Source organism: Ascaphus truei, chromosome 5 (genome assembly GCF_040206685.1).
Source record: "Ascaphus truei isolate aAscTru1 chromosome 5, aAscTru1.hap1, whole genome shotgun sequence".
Lineage (NCBI taxonomy): Eukaryota > Metazoa > Chordata > Amphibia > Anura > Ascaphidae > Ascaphus > Ascaphus truei.
This window is the reverse complement of record NC_134487.1, coordinates 94,287,649-94,300,868: the sequence shown is the minus strand read 5'-3', so window position 1 is coordinate 94,300,868 and position 13,220 is coordinate 94,287,649. Positions and strand designations below refer to the sequence as shown.

General features: G+C 37.1%; 1 protein-coding gene and 3 pseudogenes across 1 annotated transcript in view; 1 reads left to right on the top strand and 3 right to left on the bottom strand.

Annotated features, from left to right (window-relative positions):
- The window catches only part of TRHDE (thyrotropin releasing hormone degrading enzyme), a 930,657-nt gene that overhangs the window by 641,153 nt on the left and 276,284 nt on the right, over positions 1–13,220 (top strand). Inside the window, exons 8-9 of the mRNA XM_075600229.1 lie at positions 2,707–2,772; positions 5,689–5,876. Coding sequence (XP_075456344.1) covers positions 2,707–2,772; positions 5,689–5,876 — 254 coding nt within the window. The remainder of the gene's footprint in view (positions 1–2,706; positions 2,773–5,688; positions 5,877–13,220) is intronic.
- On the bottom strand, positions 9,223–9,341 carry LOC142496340 (5S ribosomal RNA; annotated as a pseudogene).
- Positions 9,503–9,621, bottom strand: LOC142496344 (5S ribosomal RNA; annotated as a pseudogene).
- LOC142496337 (5S ribosomal RNA) lies at positions 9,783–9,901 on the bottom strand (annotated as a pseudogene).

The following is a 13,220-nucleotide window of genomic DNA, read 5'->3' as shown; positions in this document are numbered from 1 at the left end:
TGCAAGAGATACTGGCATCACCTTCCAATGTTAAGTATCTTGGGGAGCAGGGTTTCCCAGGAGCGGACATTATTATTGTTCAGCTCCGCAGACCCCCTGCTACCCACCAAGGGGGGGAAATATATACCATATATATTTAAGGCCATAGTGCTTTCATTTTGCATTTCTTATTTTACTTGCTCAGATGGCCGATAATTTATGTGTAATTGTCTGCAAATAGTGTTCGCCTCATCCGCGACCTCGCTGTGCACTTATCCGCACTGAGTCACAGTGAGCCGCTAGTGAGCCGCAGAACTTGGTTTGTGGTCAGACGGAATTATAATTTTTGTTGTTGCAGTTCAGTGCATGTCCGGCAGCTGATGCACTGAGTATCTTTGCCTATGATACTCTGAATGGTACAATGCGGGGAGTGAATGTGTTTGCCAGAGAAGATAAATGTACAGATGTGTCTTTGCCTAATGACCATGTACAGTACTGTACATATCTACTGTTGCAGTTTCACACTTTATTAAATAAGACTATGCATTTTTGGAATATGTGTCATAACTTTTGTACTGTGCATGGCATGGGACATGGCACTTACAACTCCTTGCTACAAAAGACCGGCTTTATGCCTACATGATATATTGCACCATTCAAGTTGGGATAGAGAAGAAAGCAACCCTAGATGAGATCTGAGTATATCGTTGAGAAGTACAAATTCTACAGAGAAACTCAAAACAAAAAAGGGTGGAGGAATTCTATTAGACACAATTTAAGCATGAATTATTGGTTTATTAGAACACCTTCGCTTCCCGGCAAAAGTGGTGGTTGAAAGGCACTGCACGCATCATGGATGGGTATGTTCGATCACAGCATCTTTTGAAGGAGAAAAATCGGTCGGAACCAAGAGTTTGAATAATAAAACTTCCCAAACCGGTCCCTCGAGTCTCTCCAACCTGCCTCCACCCGAGTACCTGCTCCAATCTGAATGCCTGCCCCAATACCAGTACCAGTACCAGTGGGCCAACCAACTCTGTAAACAAGATGAACCTACCTGCCTCCACCCGATTCCCTGCCTCAACTGGAGTACCTGTCTACGCCTGGGTATCTGCCCCAATACCATTAACAGTATGGATCAACCACCTCCAAAAACAAGATTAACCAACACCACAACTAGATGATCGACTCGAGCATCTACTACAGCACATCCTTTGCATCAGCAGTGGGTCACTGCCATCCAATTTCAAGGTGTCTAATCAAGGTAAATAGAAATTTACACAAGTTTACATATAGTACTTTACTGTACAACTGTACAATAGAACGGTCATTCCCAAATGACCCACATATGCGGACGGCGCATGCACCTAGTGTACATTAATGCATGTGCACACATTAAATATGTGCATGCACAGACTGTACTTTAAGCATTTCATTATTGCTTATTATGTGTACATTAAATTATTTCACAATTATTTTACAGAATTCAATCAAACGGAAAACTCTCTCCCGGGTGAAATTCCTGCGGCCAAGGACCCTTCTCACTAATTTTTGTCTTTCACCCTCTACCTGCCCCCTTTGAAATTCTGCTTCCTATTGAATGACACGCATAGATAAATAGACAAACCCTGCAGCCTGTATTTCAGCAAGTGACTAGATGTAATGTAAATATATATATTTTTTGTGTTTACATTTTTATGTGTAGTGTTCACATAGAGATATACTATATACATTATTTGAAACCTATACATTATTTACGCACTTTTACACTAGGGACTTTTCATTGAATAAAGACGTGGCTACAAAAAAAACCATTGCAAATACTATGCACATTGAGTCCTTGTAATGCAGGGGTATCTGAGGTTTTTAAAAAAAAAAATTATTTTCATCACAGAAGTCACTTAGCGATATATTGAATACATTGTAATAGTTTTATACTACTACTGTGTGTGTCTGTGTTTCACAGAAAAAAAATATTGTTACCGCAAAACATTGCAAATGCAACGCGACATGTTTCTTCTGCAATAAGACAGTATTTAGTGTTCACATTTGTGCTCTGGGATTTGGCAACACCATCGCCTGGCTGTTTGTGTAGAGACCGTAATAAACAATCGATGGGTCTTTAACCTAGGTGATCAGAACAGGCATTTCCTCATAAAAATTACAGTAATCTCTATTAACACGACTGTTCAATAAAATCCTAAATCTTAGTGAACAACAAACTCATATGCCACTTGAATACAATATGGCTACAGATTATTGCACTTAAGCAAAATACTCTGGTGCCACCAATATAGAGAGGACTATACTACAGTACTGTATATATATACTATGTCTTTCACTGCAAGTTTTCCAGTGGACCGTCAAACGTGCATTGTGCACATACAAATATTTTTTTAAATCAAACTAAGTGGTTCAACAAATGTATCTTGTAAACCCCTTCAGATTTGTAAGTGTTTTTAATTTTCGAGGTGATATCTTGTTCATTGTGACTTATGTTAAGAAAATTTGAATTAAAGTTTATTTATTTTTTTGTTTTCATTATAAAATACATTTCTCTTAGGATAATAAAAGTTTCCAGCTTCAAGGATCTTCCCTTTTCTCCATCCAATTTTTCAAATATTCCCAACCATACTGTGTAATTATTCTCTCTTTTGGAAATGCAGAAAAATTATATAAATTACATGATCTATTTAAAATATTCTTAATATTTTTTTTTGTCTCTAGGATTACTTAACTGCTCATAAGTATGGCAATGCAGCAAGGAACGATCTATGGAACACTTTCTCCAAGGTAAATTTCTTTATATTTCTACAACCAGTTAAGCAGCTTGAGCTCAGTGCCTGCCACAACATCTCTGTGGAGGGGGGGAGGGGGAGGTACATGCTTCCGAATAGGAACCCCCTACAGTGATAATCCTCCCGCACCGAGAGCAGTACAGTTCATCATTTTACCCCGGCTCTGGTAAGGCATGCTACATCTTTACATCACTATGGTGGAATTTCTTTTTCTTAGTATCTAATCACGCCAACATTAGCAAAACTACAACTGTGGCAAGTGATTAAGATATATTTCACTCGGTTTACTAGTCTAGCGGACTAGTTTATCCCCAGCATACATTGTTTCCACTGCAGCAAGTGATCTTTTTATTTGTTATATGCAATACGGTGGAGGTTTCTTGTTACCCTTTTCACCCACCATAACTTAAAACGTGATTTTATATATATATATGAACAAAAAACAAACAAAAGCGCAAGCTCCATAGCACGTAACTGAGTAAAAAATAAGGTACATTTATTTTAAAAAATCAGCAACCCATAAGAATGTGCACTTACAGAATTTTAAACAGAACCATTCGTGGGAGAGAAATCTCTATTGTGGTCAGCAATGTGACGAAACGCGTAGAGCTGTGACATCATCGCGTTGGTGTATCTGGCTTCCCTGCGCTCCGGCTGGCGGTAATTTCAAGTGTTAGCAACCATTGTATGAGGCAGCAAAGGACGTGCAGGCATTGGATGCCTTTATATCTTGCTGCCAATTTGAGATAGGAGTTCATGGTGAACCTTGGCTGTTTACATCCACTCTGCAAACCTGGGACTCACCCTACCACCGCAGATGACCACAATAGAGATTTCTCTCCCACGAATGGTTCTGTTTAAAATCCTCTAAGTGCACATTCCTATTGGTTGCTGATTTTTTTAAATAAATGTACCTTATTTTTTACTCAGTTACGTGCTATGGAGCTTGCGCTTTTGTTTGTTTTTTGTTCAGAGATTCCAAAAGTGGTTGGAAAACCACTCCCCTTAAAGCGGCAAAGACGCTCCCTGGATCTTCTATTGGGACCATATTTCTCTCTGGATTTTTTGTTTGAGTGGAACATTCAATTTGGATTTTCTTTTTTTTTTTCACTATCACGTTATGGTTTGTAGATATTATTAGGTTAAATTGTGGTAATTTAAATTTATTTTAATATTTTAAATATGTTATTATAATTTATCATTTATTAGGGTTATTTCACATCCTCTTTAGCGCGACTTAATTTTTGTGTTGTCTTTGATATATATATATACAACTGTATGCTCATCTGCATGTCTTGGGCAGGTCTGCAACCCCGCCTTTCACCATTATCACCCAGCACACAGCACTTCCACTGCAGCAAGGGATTCTGGGAAATGACATGCAAATGAGCACACAGTTGTATTTACATTTGCATATTTGCTTTGCTGTGGAGGGTTTTTGTCACTTTTTTTACTCACCATAACTTAACTCGGTATGGTAAACCCCATCCTTTAGATTCTCTGCATACCCAGTTAACCAACCCCACACTGATGAGACCCATTAAGGTCGAAACAGCTGTCTGTGGGTGGTTTTTCTGGGTATGCACCTTAACCCTGGCTGTGCTCAAAGCTGTGACCATGCAGCAAGCTTAAGCCTATAGGGAACCATGTTAAAAATGGTTTTTGAAGCAAAAGTGGCACTGTGTGCTCATTTGCATGTCATTTCCCAGAATCCCTTGCAGCAGTGGAAGTGCTGTGTGCTGGGTGATAATGGTGAAAGGCGGGGTTGCAGACCTGCCTAAGACATGCAGATGAGCATACAGTTGTATTTACATTTGCATATTTGCTTTGCTGTGGAGGGTTTTTGTCACTTTTTTTACTCACCATAACTTAACTCAGTGTATATACATATACAACTGTGTGTTTTATATATATATATATATATATATATATATATATATATATATATATATATATATATATATATATATATATATATATATATATATACACACATATACATATACATATACATATATATATATACATATATATACATATATATATATATACATATACAGTATATATATATACATATACAGTATATACTACAATATATATAGAGTATATATAATATATAGGTTTTATATTATATAAAAACCTAGTACTGTAATCACATCATCATAGCTAAGTTCCTCAACCTTACATTTAAAAACTTATACTGAATCATTCAAGTGATAACCTTGTTGAAATATTGTTTCCATTTCAGGTCATGTTTCTTTGTTGGTGATGTCATACTCACCTTCAAGAATGTTAATGGTGTAACATATATCCTAGAAAAAAGCAGCAGCTATGCATGAAATTTGTGTGTTCATTCTTTCTAGGAAAGCTGGGTTTGATTTGTAGATTGTTGAATTGAGAACATTTAAGTATTCAATCTTGCATATAATATGAAAGTGTGAAGTATAAATGCTAGAACACAATTATGCAAGTTACAGGTAGAAATACTGCTAGCAATCTATTATGGCAAACCTAATATTCATATTCCAGCATATTTTTTAAGCCTACAATAATCTTTAGATTATATTTATGTATTTCAATTTCTGATTGAAAATTAATTTTTTCAATTATTTTTTATTTTCTGTATTAACATTTGTAATCTGTTTCTGCCAAACATAAAAAATATAACCAACCGGTAAGCTTTACTCTGCGGAAGTAATATATTTAAAGTAGAAGTCTGTTATGTGTGTTGGATGCTGTTTACATTTAAGCTTTACATTACATGTGTAGAGAAAGAATAGGGAGCTTGGATTGTTACTTTGCTAATTTGTTAGCTTGGATATGCACTTTTCCCACGTCTCACATTTGATACAATAAATTGTAGGCTTGATTTCATGGAATATTGCATTAATATGTAATACTTGTTTTCAAGGCTCTAAAGAATGAAGGGAAATCTGTCAATGTCCAAGAAGTGATGGATCAGTGGACGCTTCAGATGGGCTATCCTGTTATAACAATTCTAAGAAATGAAACTGCAGATGATTGCATAGCAATTACTCAGGAGCACTTTTTATACAATATAGATGCAAATATCAGAGACCCAGAGCTAAGAAATAACAGGTATATTTTGGAATTCATTCAGAATGTTGATTTGCTATTGTACATTTCATTTATTTTTCATTTATTTTGTATAGATACTATGGTTTCTATTTCTCTAAAGAATCTCTAGATTTACAGCTGACAGACTACTTATATTACTGCGTAGAGAAATATTTCATTCAAAAACCTATGTGTTTTTTTTTAAAATCAGTTGTGTAGTTTTAGATAATCCTTACTGTATTTAATTTTGTTTTAACTCTTTATGCCCTATTCTTTTAAGCTCCCTTTGGTTACTATTGCAGCCATTTAGGAAGCCACACCACTTCCTTTTTTTTAAATAGTCAGCCATATTGGGTGCCCTGGGAAGCATGATCTTCTTCGATCGATCACAGGAGATCAATCAAGCAACTTAGGTAATTGTATTGCCGTAAATGTAAGGAACAGCTGCATTTATTAAAAACAACCACAAAAACAGGCAATGCCCCTTTACATTTCTTATTAATAACATCCAACCTAGGAATGATAGGAAGAGGGAAAGCACTGTACTGAGCGCGAAGAGTGTGCATTATAGTCTTATTGATGGGTTTCTCTTGTTGTTGTTATGGTCCCATGAACCTGAGATTGCTGCTGAAATGCATCCAGGATTTCCACACAAGCCTAAAGTGCCCTTATGTAAACAATTATTTGGAGTTGCAGGTGATAGCATGAGTTAGGAAATAAATGTATACCTTTTTAAGAGTTTATATTTTTATAAAGTTGACACCGTTTTCTCCATGAAGCAGAGTAAACATTTCTAATGTGCATTTGTTTGTGTTATGAAACGCACCTTTCTAAACCAATGCAAAGTGATGCAGATGTAATTTGCAGCACACTGTCCACAGAGTTTTCAATACAAGTTTATTAAGGCTGTAACATAGTGTAAGTTAGAAAGTAATATACAGTACAGTATCATAAGTTCAAAATAGTAGTTACCAGGTACAACTTAAAATTTAGTTCAAATAAAGGTTATAGTAAAGGCAATTTTAAAAGGTGCTGTTGAAAATGTTATAAACATATCTGAAGAAAATGTAAAACTATAGGAGAATATCTCAGTGAATGACTATGATAAGAAAACGTGGTAATTGGAAATAAAAATGTTGATTAACTACAGTAGTTGCACTTTTACCATAATGATATCACTTGCAATGTGATTTCTTACTTGGAATTTCACATGTGCAATCAGACTAGCACAATTAAAAAAACACATTTGATTAAGTGTTATATTATAGTTATGCATAACTTTAGTTCCTTTGTAAATTACACAAAGGCTGTATTCACAAGTACTACTGTATATGGTATACCATAAACCTACTTGCCTGAGTTAACACCTAAGCATTATCACAAGGATAATTATTATTTTGTTATCATTTTACTGTAAGTCCTTTGATGAAATAAGTAGTGTTGCCTGGTTTGTAATTTCTGGTTCCCACATTGTATCCATAGCAAAATACATTCTCTTTTTATGTCCTTTGAAAAGATAGAAATATCATTGCCTGCCATGGAATTCATATAACATAATGAAATTACTCTACCCTAGAGCTTTTTTCTGCTTTTTCATTTGGTCAAGGTGGTAGAACTCCCACACTAGGTGTGCTGTATTCCAGGGAGATGAAGTTGCCATCTCTCTGAGGGGAGTTATTTAAAAAAAGGGATATCAAGAATCACTCACACTGTGTGGTCCAATAAAACACAGATTAAATTGTATGGGGTAAAATGAACTCAGCTTCATAAAAACATATACAATTGTCTTAACCTAACATGTATACACCATTAAACAATCACCTGGCCAGACTGTTTTATGCCCCATGATAAGTCAACATTTCCCACTCACCAACAGTTTTCCACATATGATCTTGATTATGAGGTAATACAATCTAAACATTTTAGGCATTTCAATTTGGTAGACAGGAATATATGAGTTCACCTAAGAGCAGACTTTCTAGATGCAGCAGGCTTCGTTGTCCCATCTGTGCTTTATGATGTAATATTCTGCCCCAACACTACTATTGAATCTTATTAACGCTCTGTGGTATTCTGTGTCATAACAGAATATATTCTATCTGGGTTACATTCTTCATCTGTATCACAGCCTTCCCCAAGCCTCCACAGCAGTGATCTAACTTCCTTAAAAGTGTGCTGCAACCCTCCAAGACAAATCTTACCTCATTCAGACTAATATTAAAAAAAAATATATATATATATATATATATATATATATATATAAATATATATAAAATAAATATATATATATATATATATATATATATATATATATATATATATATATACAGAAAACAAGAAGAAAAAACAGGCGTACTCCTAGTGTGATAAAGTATAAAACAGTATTTATGGGATTGTAAAATATAAAAAGCGCACTCACAAACAGAGTAAAAATAATAGCATTTATGAGATATACTCAATCGCCTTGAAGCTGTGAAGGGAATGTATCAGCCTGTCCTGTTGGTGCCACCTCTGGTGTATCCGTTGGTTCAGCAAGGTGCACTGGAGCCACCGCAGCCAGATGATGTAATAATCAGCAACACGGTCAGAGACTCCCTCCAGATACACCTCCCACAGCTCTCACTGCTCACCAGCAGGCAACTGCAAAACCGGAAGCAACAGCAGTCCCAAGCAAAATAGCAACAGCTCCAAGGTACTCTCTCTGTTCGTGCAGTAATGTCAGCCACAAACTCGCCTCTTTGGGAAATGCCCTACGCGTTTCGTCACTAAGGATTTCGTCAGGGGCTGAATTCAATGGTCAAAAGGGGTGTCCTTTATATCACCTTTACTGTTGTGATTGGCCAGTCCGGATGGTGGGCGGGTACTTTCAATTTCACAAATTTAACCCTGTTTCATTGCTGGACAACATTATACATGACAATCATAAAGCACTAGAGCCTAGATTTAAGCAGTTTAAACATATTCCTAGTAACAAATGAAAACAAATAGCTAGATGAATGAACAATATACAAATAATAAATCTTAAAAGGACAGAGATGAAATATTGGATACATCCAAAAATAACCTATATATAGAAGTAAAAGAATAACACATTAAATAAGCACAGAAAAATCTCATTGGAGCAACACACAAGCATAATAAAAATCATAAGAGAAATGCATGACCTGTGAATGAAAAAAAAAAGGGGGGGGGGAGGGGAAAGTAAAATGAAAAACCGGGGGGAAAAGAGGGGGGAAGGGAGGTGGGAAATGGAACAGGGAATGGAAAAAGGGGAAGGGGGTGAAGGATAAAGGGGAGGGGAATGAGAAATATGGAGAGGAAGGAATAACAATAAAATACATAATATAGGGGATAAAATAACATTTTTAGCCTACAGCACCTGGTATGCCCAGGTGGTCTCTCATCCAAGTACAAACCAGGCCTGACCCTGCTTAGCTTCTGAGATCAGACAAGATCGGGCACATTCAGGGTGGTGTGGCCACAGGCAAATTATATACCAAATAATATATCATTAATAACCATTAGAAATGGAACAGGGAATGGAAAAAGGGGAAGGGGGTGAAGGAAAAAAATGGAGGGGAAAGAGAAATATGGAAAGGAAGGAATAACAATAAAATGCATAATATAGGGGATAAAATAACATTTTTAGCATACAGCACCTGGTATTCCCAGGTGGCCTCTCATCCAAGTACAAACCAGGCCCGACCCTGCTTAGCTTCTGAGATCAGACAAGATTGGGCACATTCAGGGTGGTGTGGCCACAGGAAAATTATATACCAAATAATATATCATTAATAACCATTAGAAATGGAACAGGGAATGGAAAAATGGGAAGGGGGTGAAGGAAAAAAATGGAGGGGAAAGAGAAATATGGAAAGGAAGGAATAACAATAAAATGCATAATATAGGGGATAACATAACATTTGTAGCATACAGCACCTGGTATTCCCAGGCGGCCTCTCATCCAAGTACTAACCAGACCCAATCCTGCTTAGCTTCTGAGATCAGACAAGATCAGGCACATTCAGGGGGGTGTGGCCATAGGCAAATTAAGTGCCAAATAATATATCATTAATAACCATTAGAATAATCATAGATTTGAGAAAGCAGAATCAGAGACAGAAAAAACCTCAGGACCGATGGGGGCCACTACTCCCCAAAAACGTACAAAAAACCTTTGTGTCAAAGTATGTGTAATCATAGGCATAGACATAATGTGTCTATTCTATTAATTAATAATAATGATATTAATAATAAATGCACTTTCCACCTGTTATGTCTATATGGGCCAAAGGAGCACCTATAGTAAAACCAACCAAACTGAGATGAGACAACTATCAATGAGGGGACAGGAAAACCCATCCAAACCAGACCTCAGAGACATACCTCAAAATATGTTGGTACCATAACACTAAACAACAGTGCTAACATCAATATGATCATTCAATCCACACGGATGTAATGTACCTAGTACATACATCCAATATGTCTCACGCGTACATAATTTCTTAAATCTATAACCTCCCAATATAGTAGAAGGAATGGATTCAATACCCATAACTGACAAACTACATGGATTTTTATTATGTTTACTAATGTAGTGTCGTGATAAACTGTGCATGGTAAACCCATGTATGACATTTCTCCTATGTTCTAGGAACCGTGTGCCTAAAGTTCTTGATGTTCTACCAATATATTGGAGACCACATTCACATGATATAAGATATATCACAAATGTACATAGGCAATCGATGTAATCATTAACCTTATAAGTTATACCATTTGAAAATTATGTAAATGCATCTTTTTTATTTATGTGTCTACAGGTAATGCAACGATTCATATCATATGAAAATTGCCCTTATCTCTCATTTTGGTATTTTTATTTCTGTTTTCATTACAAAAGTTGGTAGTAGAATCCTTCAGCCTACTGGGGGCAATGATGGTCTTTAGAGACCTTGCTTTTTTTTAAATTATGGGTACATGAACAGGCATCAGAGGCCCAATAATCGGATCACTTCGAATAATTCCCCAATGTTTCTTAAACACATTTTTTATACTGTAAGCTGAATGATTGTACTGAGTAATAAATGTGGGAGTGGACTGATAACTTGTTTTCACATTTTTTCGCGACATAGTTTTTGTCTTGGAATTCATCAGTAGGTCAACCCGATCTGATGTTTCAGCATCCTTAAATGCTTGTTCAACTATTTGCATATTATAGCCTTTCTCCTGGAATTTATCCATCAAGAAATGACCTTGATGTTTAAAGTCCAGGTCCCTCGAGCAATTGCGCTGTACTCTGTAGAACTGGCTCTTAGGCACATTATCGAGCCATTTTTTGTAGTGATTACTACTATATTCGAGAAAGCTGTTTACTGACACTGGTTTAAAATGAGTTTTGCTTTGAATTGTCATATCACTCACATCAATAAACAAATCAAAATCTAGGAATGTAATCGCATCCTGGCTGATGATGTGTGTAAATTTAAGTCCCATCAAATTATCATTGAAAGAAGTAAGTATGTGATCTAATACGTGACTCTCCCCATCCCAAATAATAAGGATATCATCAATGAAGCGACCATAGAATACCAAGCCCGCCACCAGCCGCACGTTCCCCCAAACATGGAGGTCCTCCCACAACCCCATGAAGAGGTTGGCAAAACTGGGAGCAAACTTGGTACCCATGGCCGTTCCACACACCTGTACATAAAATGTGTTGTCAAAAAGAAAATAATTGTGACATAAAATAAATCTAATGCAGGATAGAATAAACTCACGTTGTGCCGGGTGTAGTGATGTGTCTTTAGTAAGAAAGTATTCAATAGCCTTAACCCCCTTATCGTTATCTTCTAAAAGTATATAGTAAACTCACATCACACGTGGCCCAACAAAATGTGTCCTTCCAGGCAATGCTGGAGGTGGAATCAATGACATGCAAGGTGTCCCTAATGTGTGATCTCAGTTGTAGTACATATGGTTGTAAATAATAATCCACATACTGAGACACACTTGAAGTCATGGAACCCACCCCCGATATTATAGGCCTGCCTGGAAGATTGACGATATCCTTGTGCAACTCAAGTTGGAGTTCAAACATTCACCATTTACACCTAAATCTGTATACTTTCCATATCAGTCAAAAGGCAATTTCATTGATACTTTCTACACTTTAGTTTTGAAGGACCTTGAGCAGTTGTGTCAAAATACTACAAAACATATTCACAAGAACCTCACAAATGAGGAAGAACAAGCACTAAATAGTATTAAGACTAATTCTGAACTTATTGTGAGACAGGCGGACAAAGGGGGTGCAATTGTCCTGCAGGATCGTGGTGATTACCTATTGGAGGCTGACCACCTCCTGCGGGACAATTCATCGTATCAAGTCCTGGCTGATGATCCAGTTAAAATATATCAGTTGGAATACTTCTCTCTTCTTCAGAAAGCACAGGGTGAGGGTATTATTACTAAGGCAGAACAGAATTTTCTATTTATTAAACACCCTCGAACACCAATTTTCTATCACCTACCAAAATTTCCCCAGGGTATCGTCAATACTCCAGGTAGGCCTATAATATCGGGGGTGAGTTCAATGACTTCAAGTGTGTCTCAGTATGTGGATTATTATTTACAACCATATGTACAACAACTGAGATCACACATTAGGGACACCTTGCATGTCATTGATTCCACCTCCAGCATTGCCTGCAAGGACACATTTTGTTGGGCCACGTGTGATGTGAGTTCACTATATACTTCTTTTTTTTTTTCAAATAGTTTTATTAGGCATTGATACAACAGGTGATTAACAGGTACATTTCACAGCCTAATACATAAACATTTTAACTTTTTCCGGGGTAAAGAAAGGGCAACCTTGATTGTCCTAGAAAAGGGGGTCCTCAGAGAGTGAGGACAGAGGGGCCGGGAGGGGGGGAAGGAAAGGAGGGGGGAGTTCACATCCTGGAGGCCGCGTTTCTGGGACCTTTGATCCCAGGGGGCTGAGTCCGGGTTTCGGGGGGGCCTAGTTTGCTCCCTTAAGTGGTATCTACCTACCGGGGCCCTCATCTTGTGAAGAGTGACCAGGGCTCCCATATCTTGTCAAATGCAATAAGCTTTTGCCTGAGCATTGCCGTCAGCTTCTCCATTAGCATCACTTCACTGACCCTTTTTTTAATGGACCTTTTAGATGGGGTGGTTTGTCTCTTCCAGGAAGCTGCTATCTCACATCTGGCCGCAGTTAAAATATGGGAGATTAATTTCCTAGTTGCCCGGCCAATACCGGGTATTGGCCTTGCAAGTAGGAAGGTCAGCGGTTCTATATGTAATTCTAGGTCTGTGATCTCTTTTATCAAATTTTGG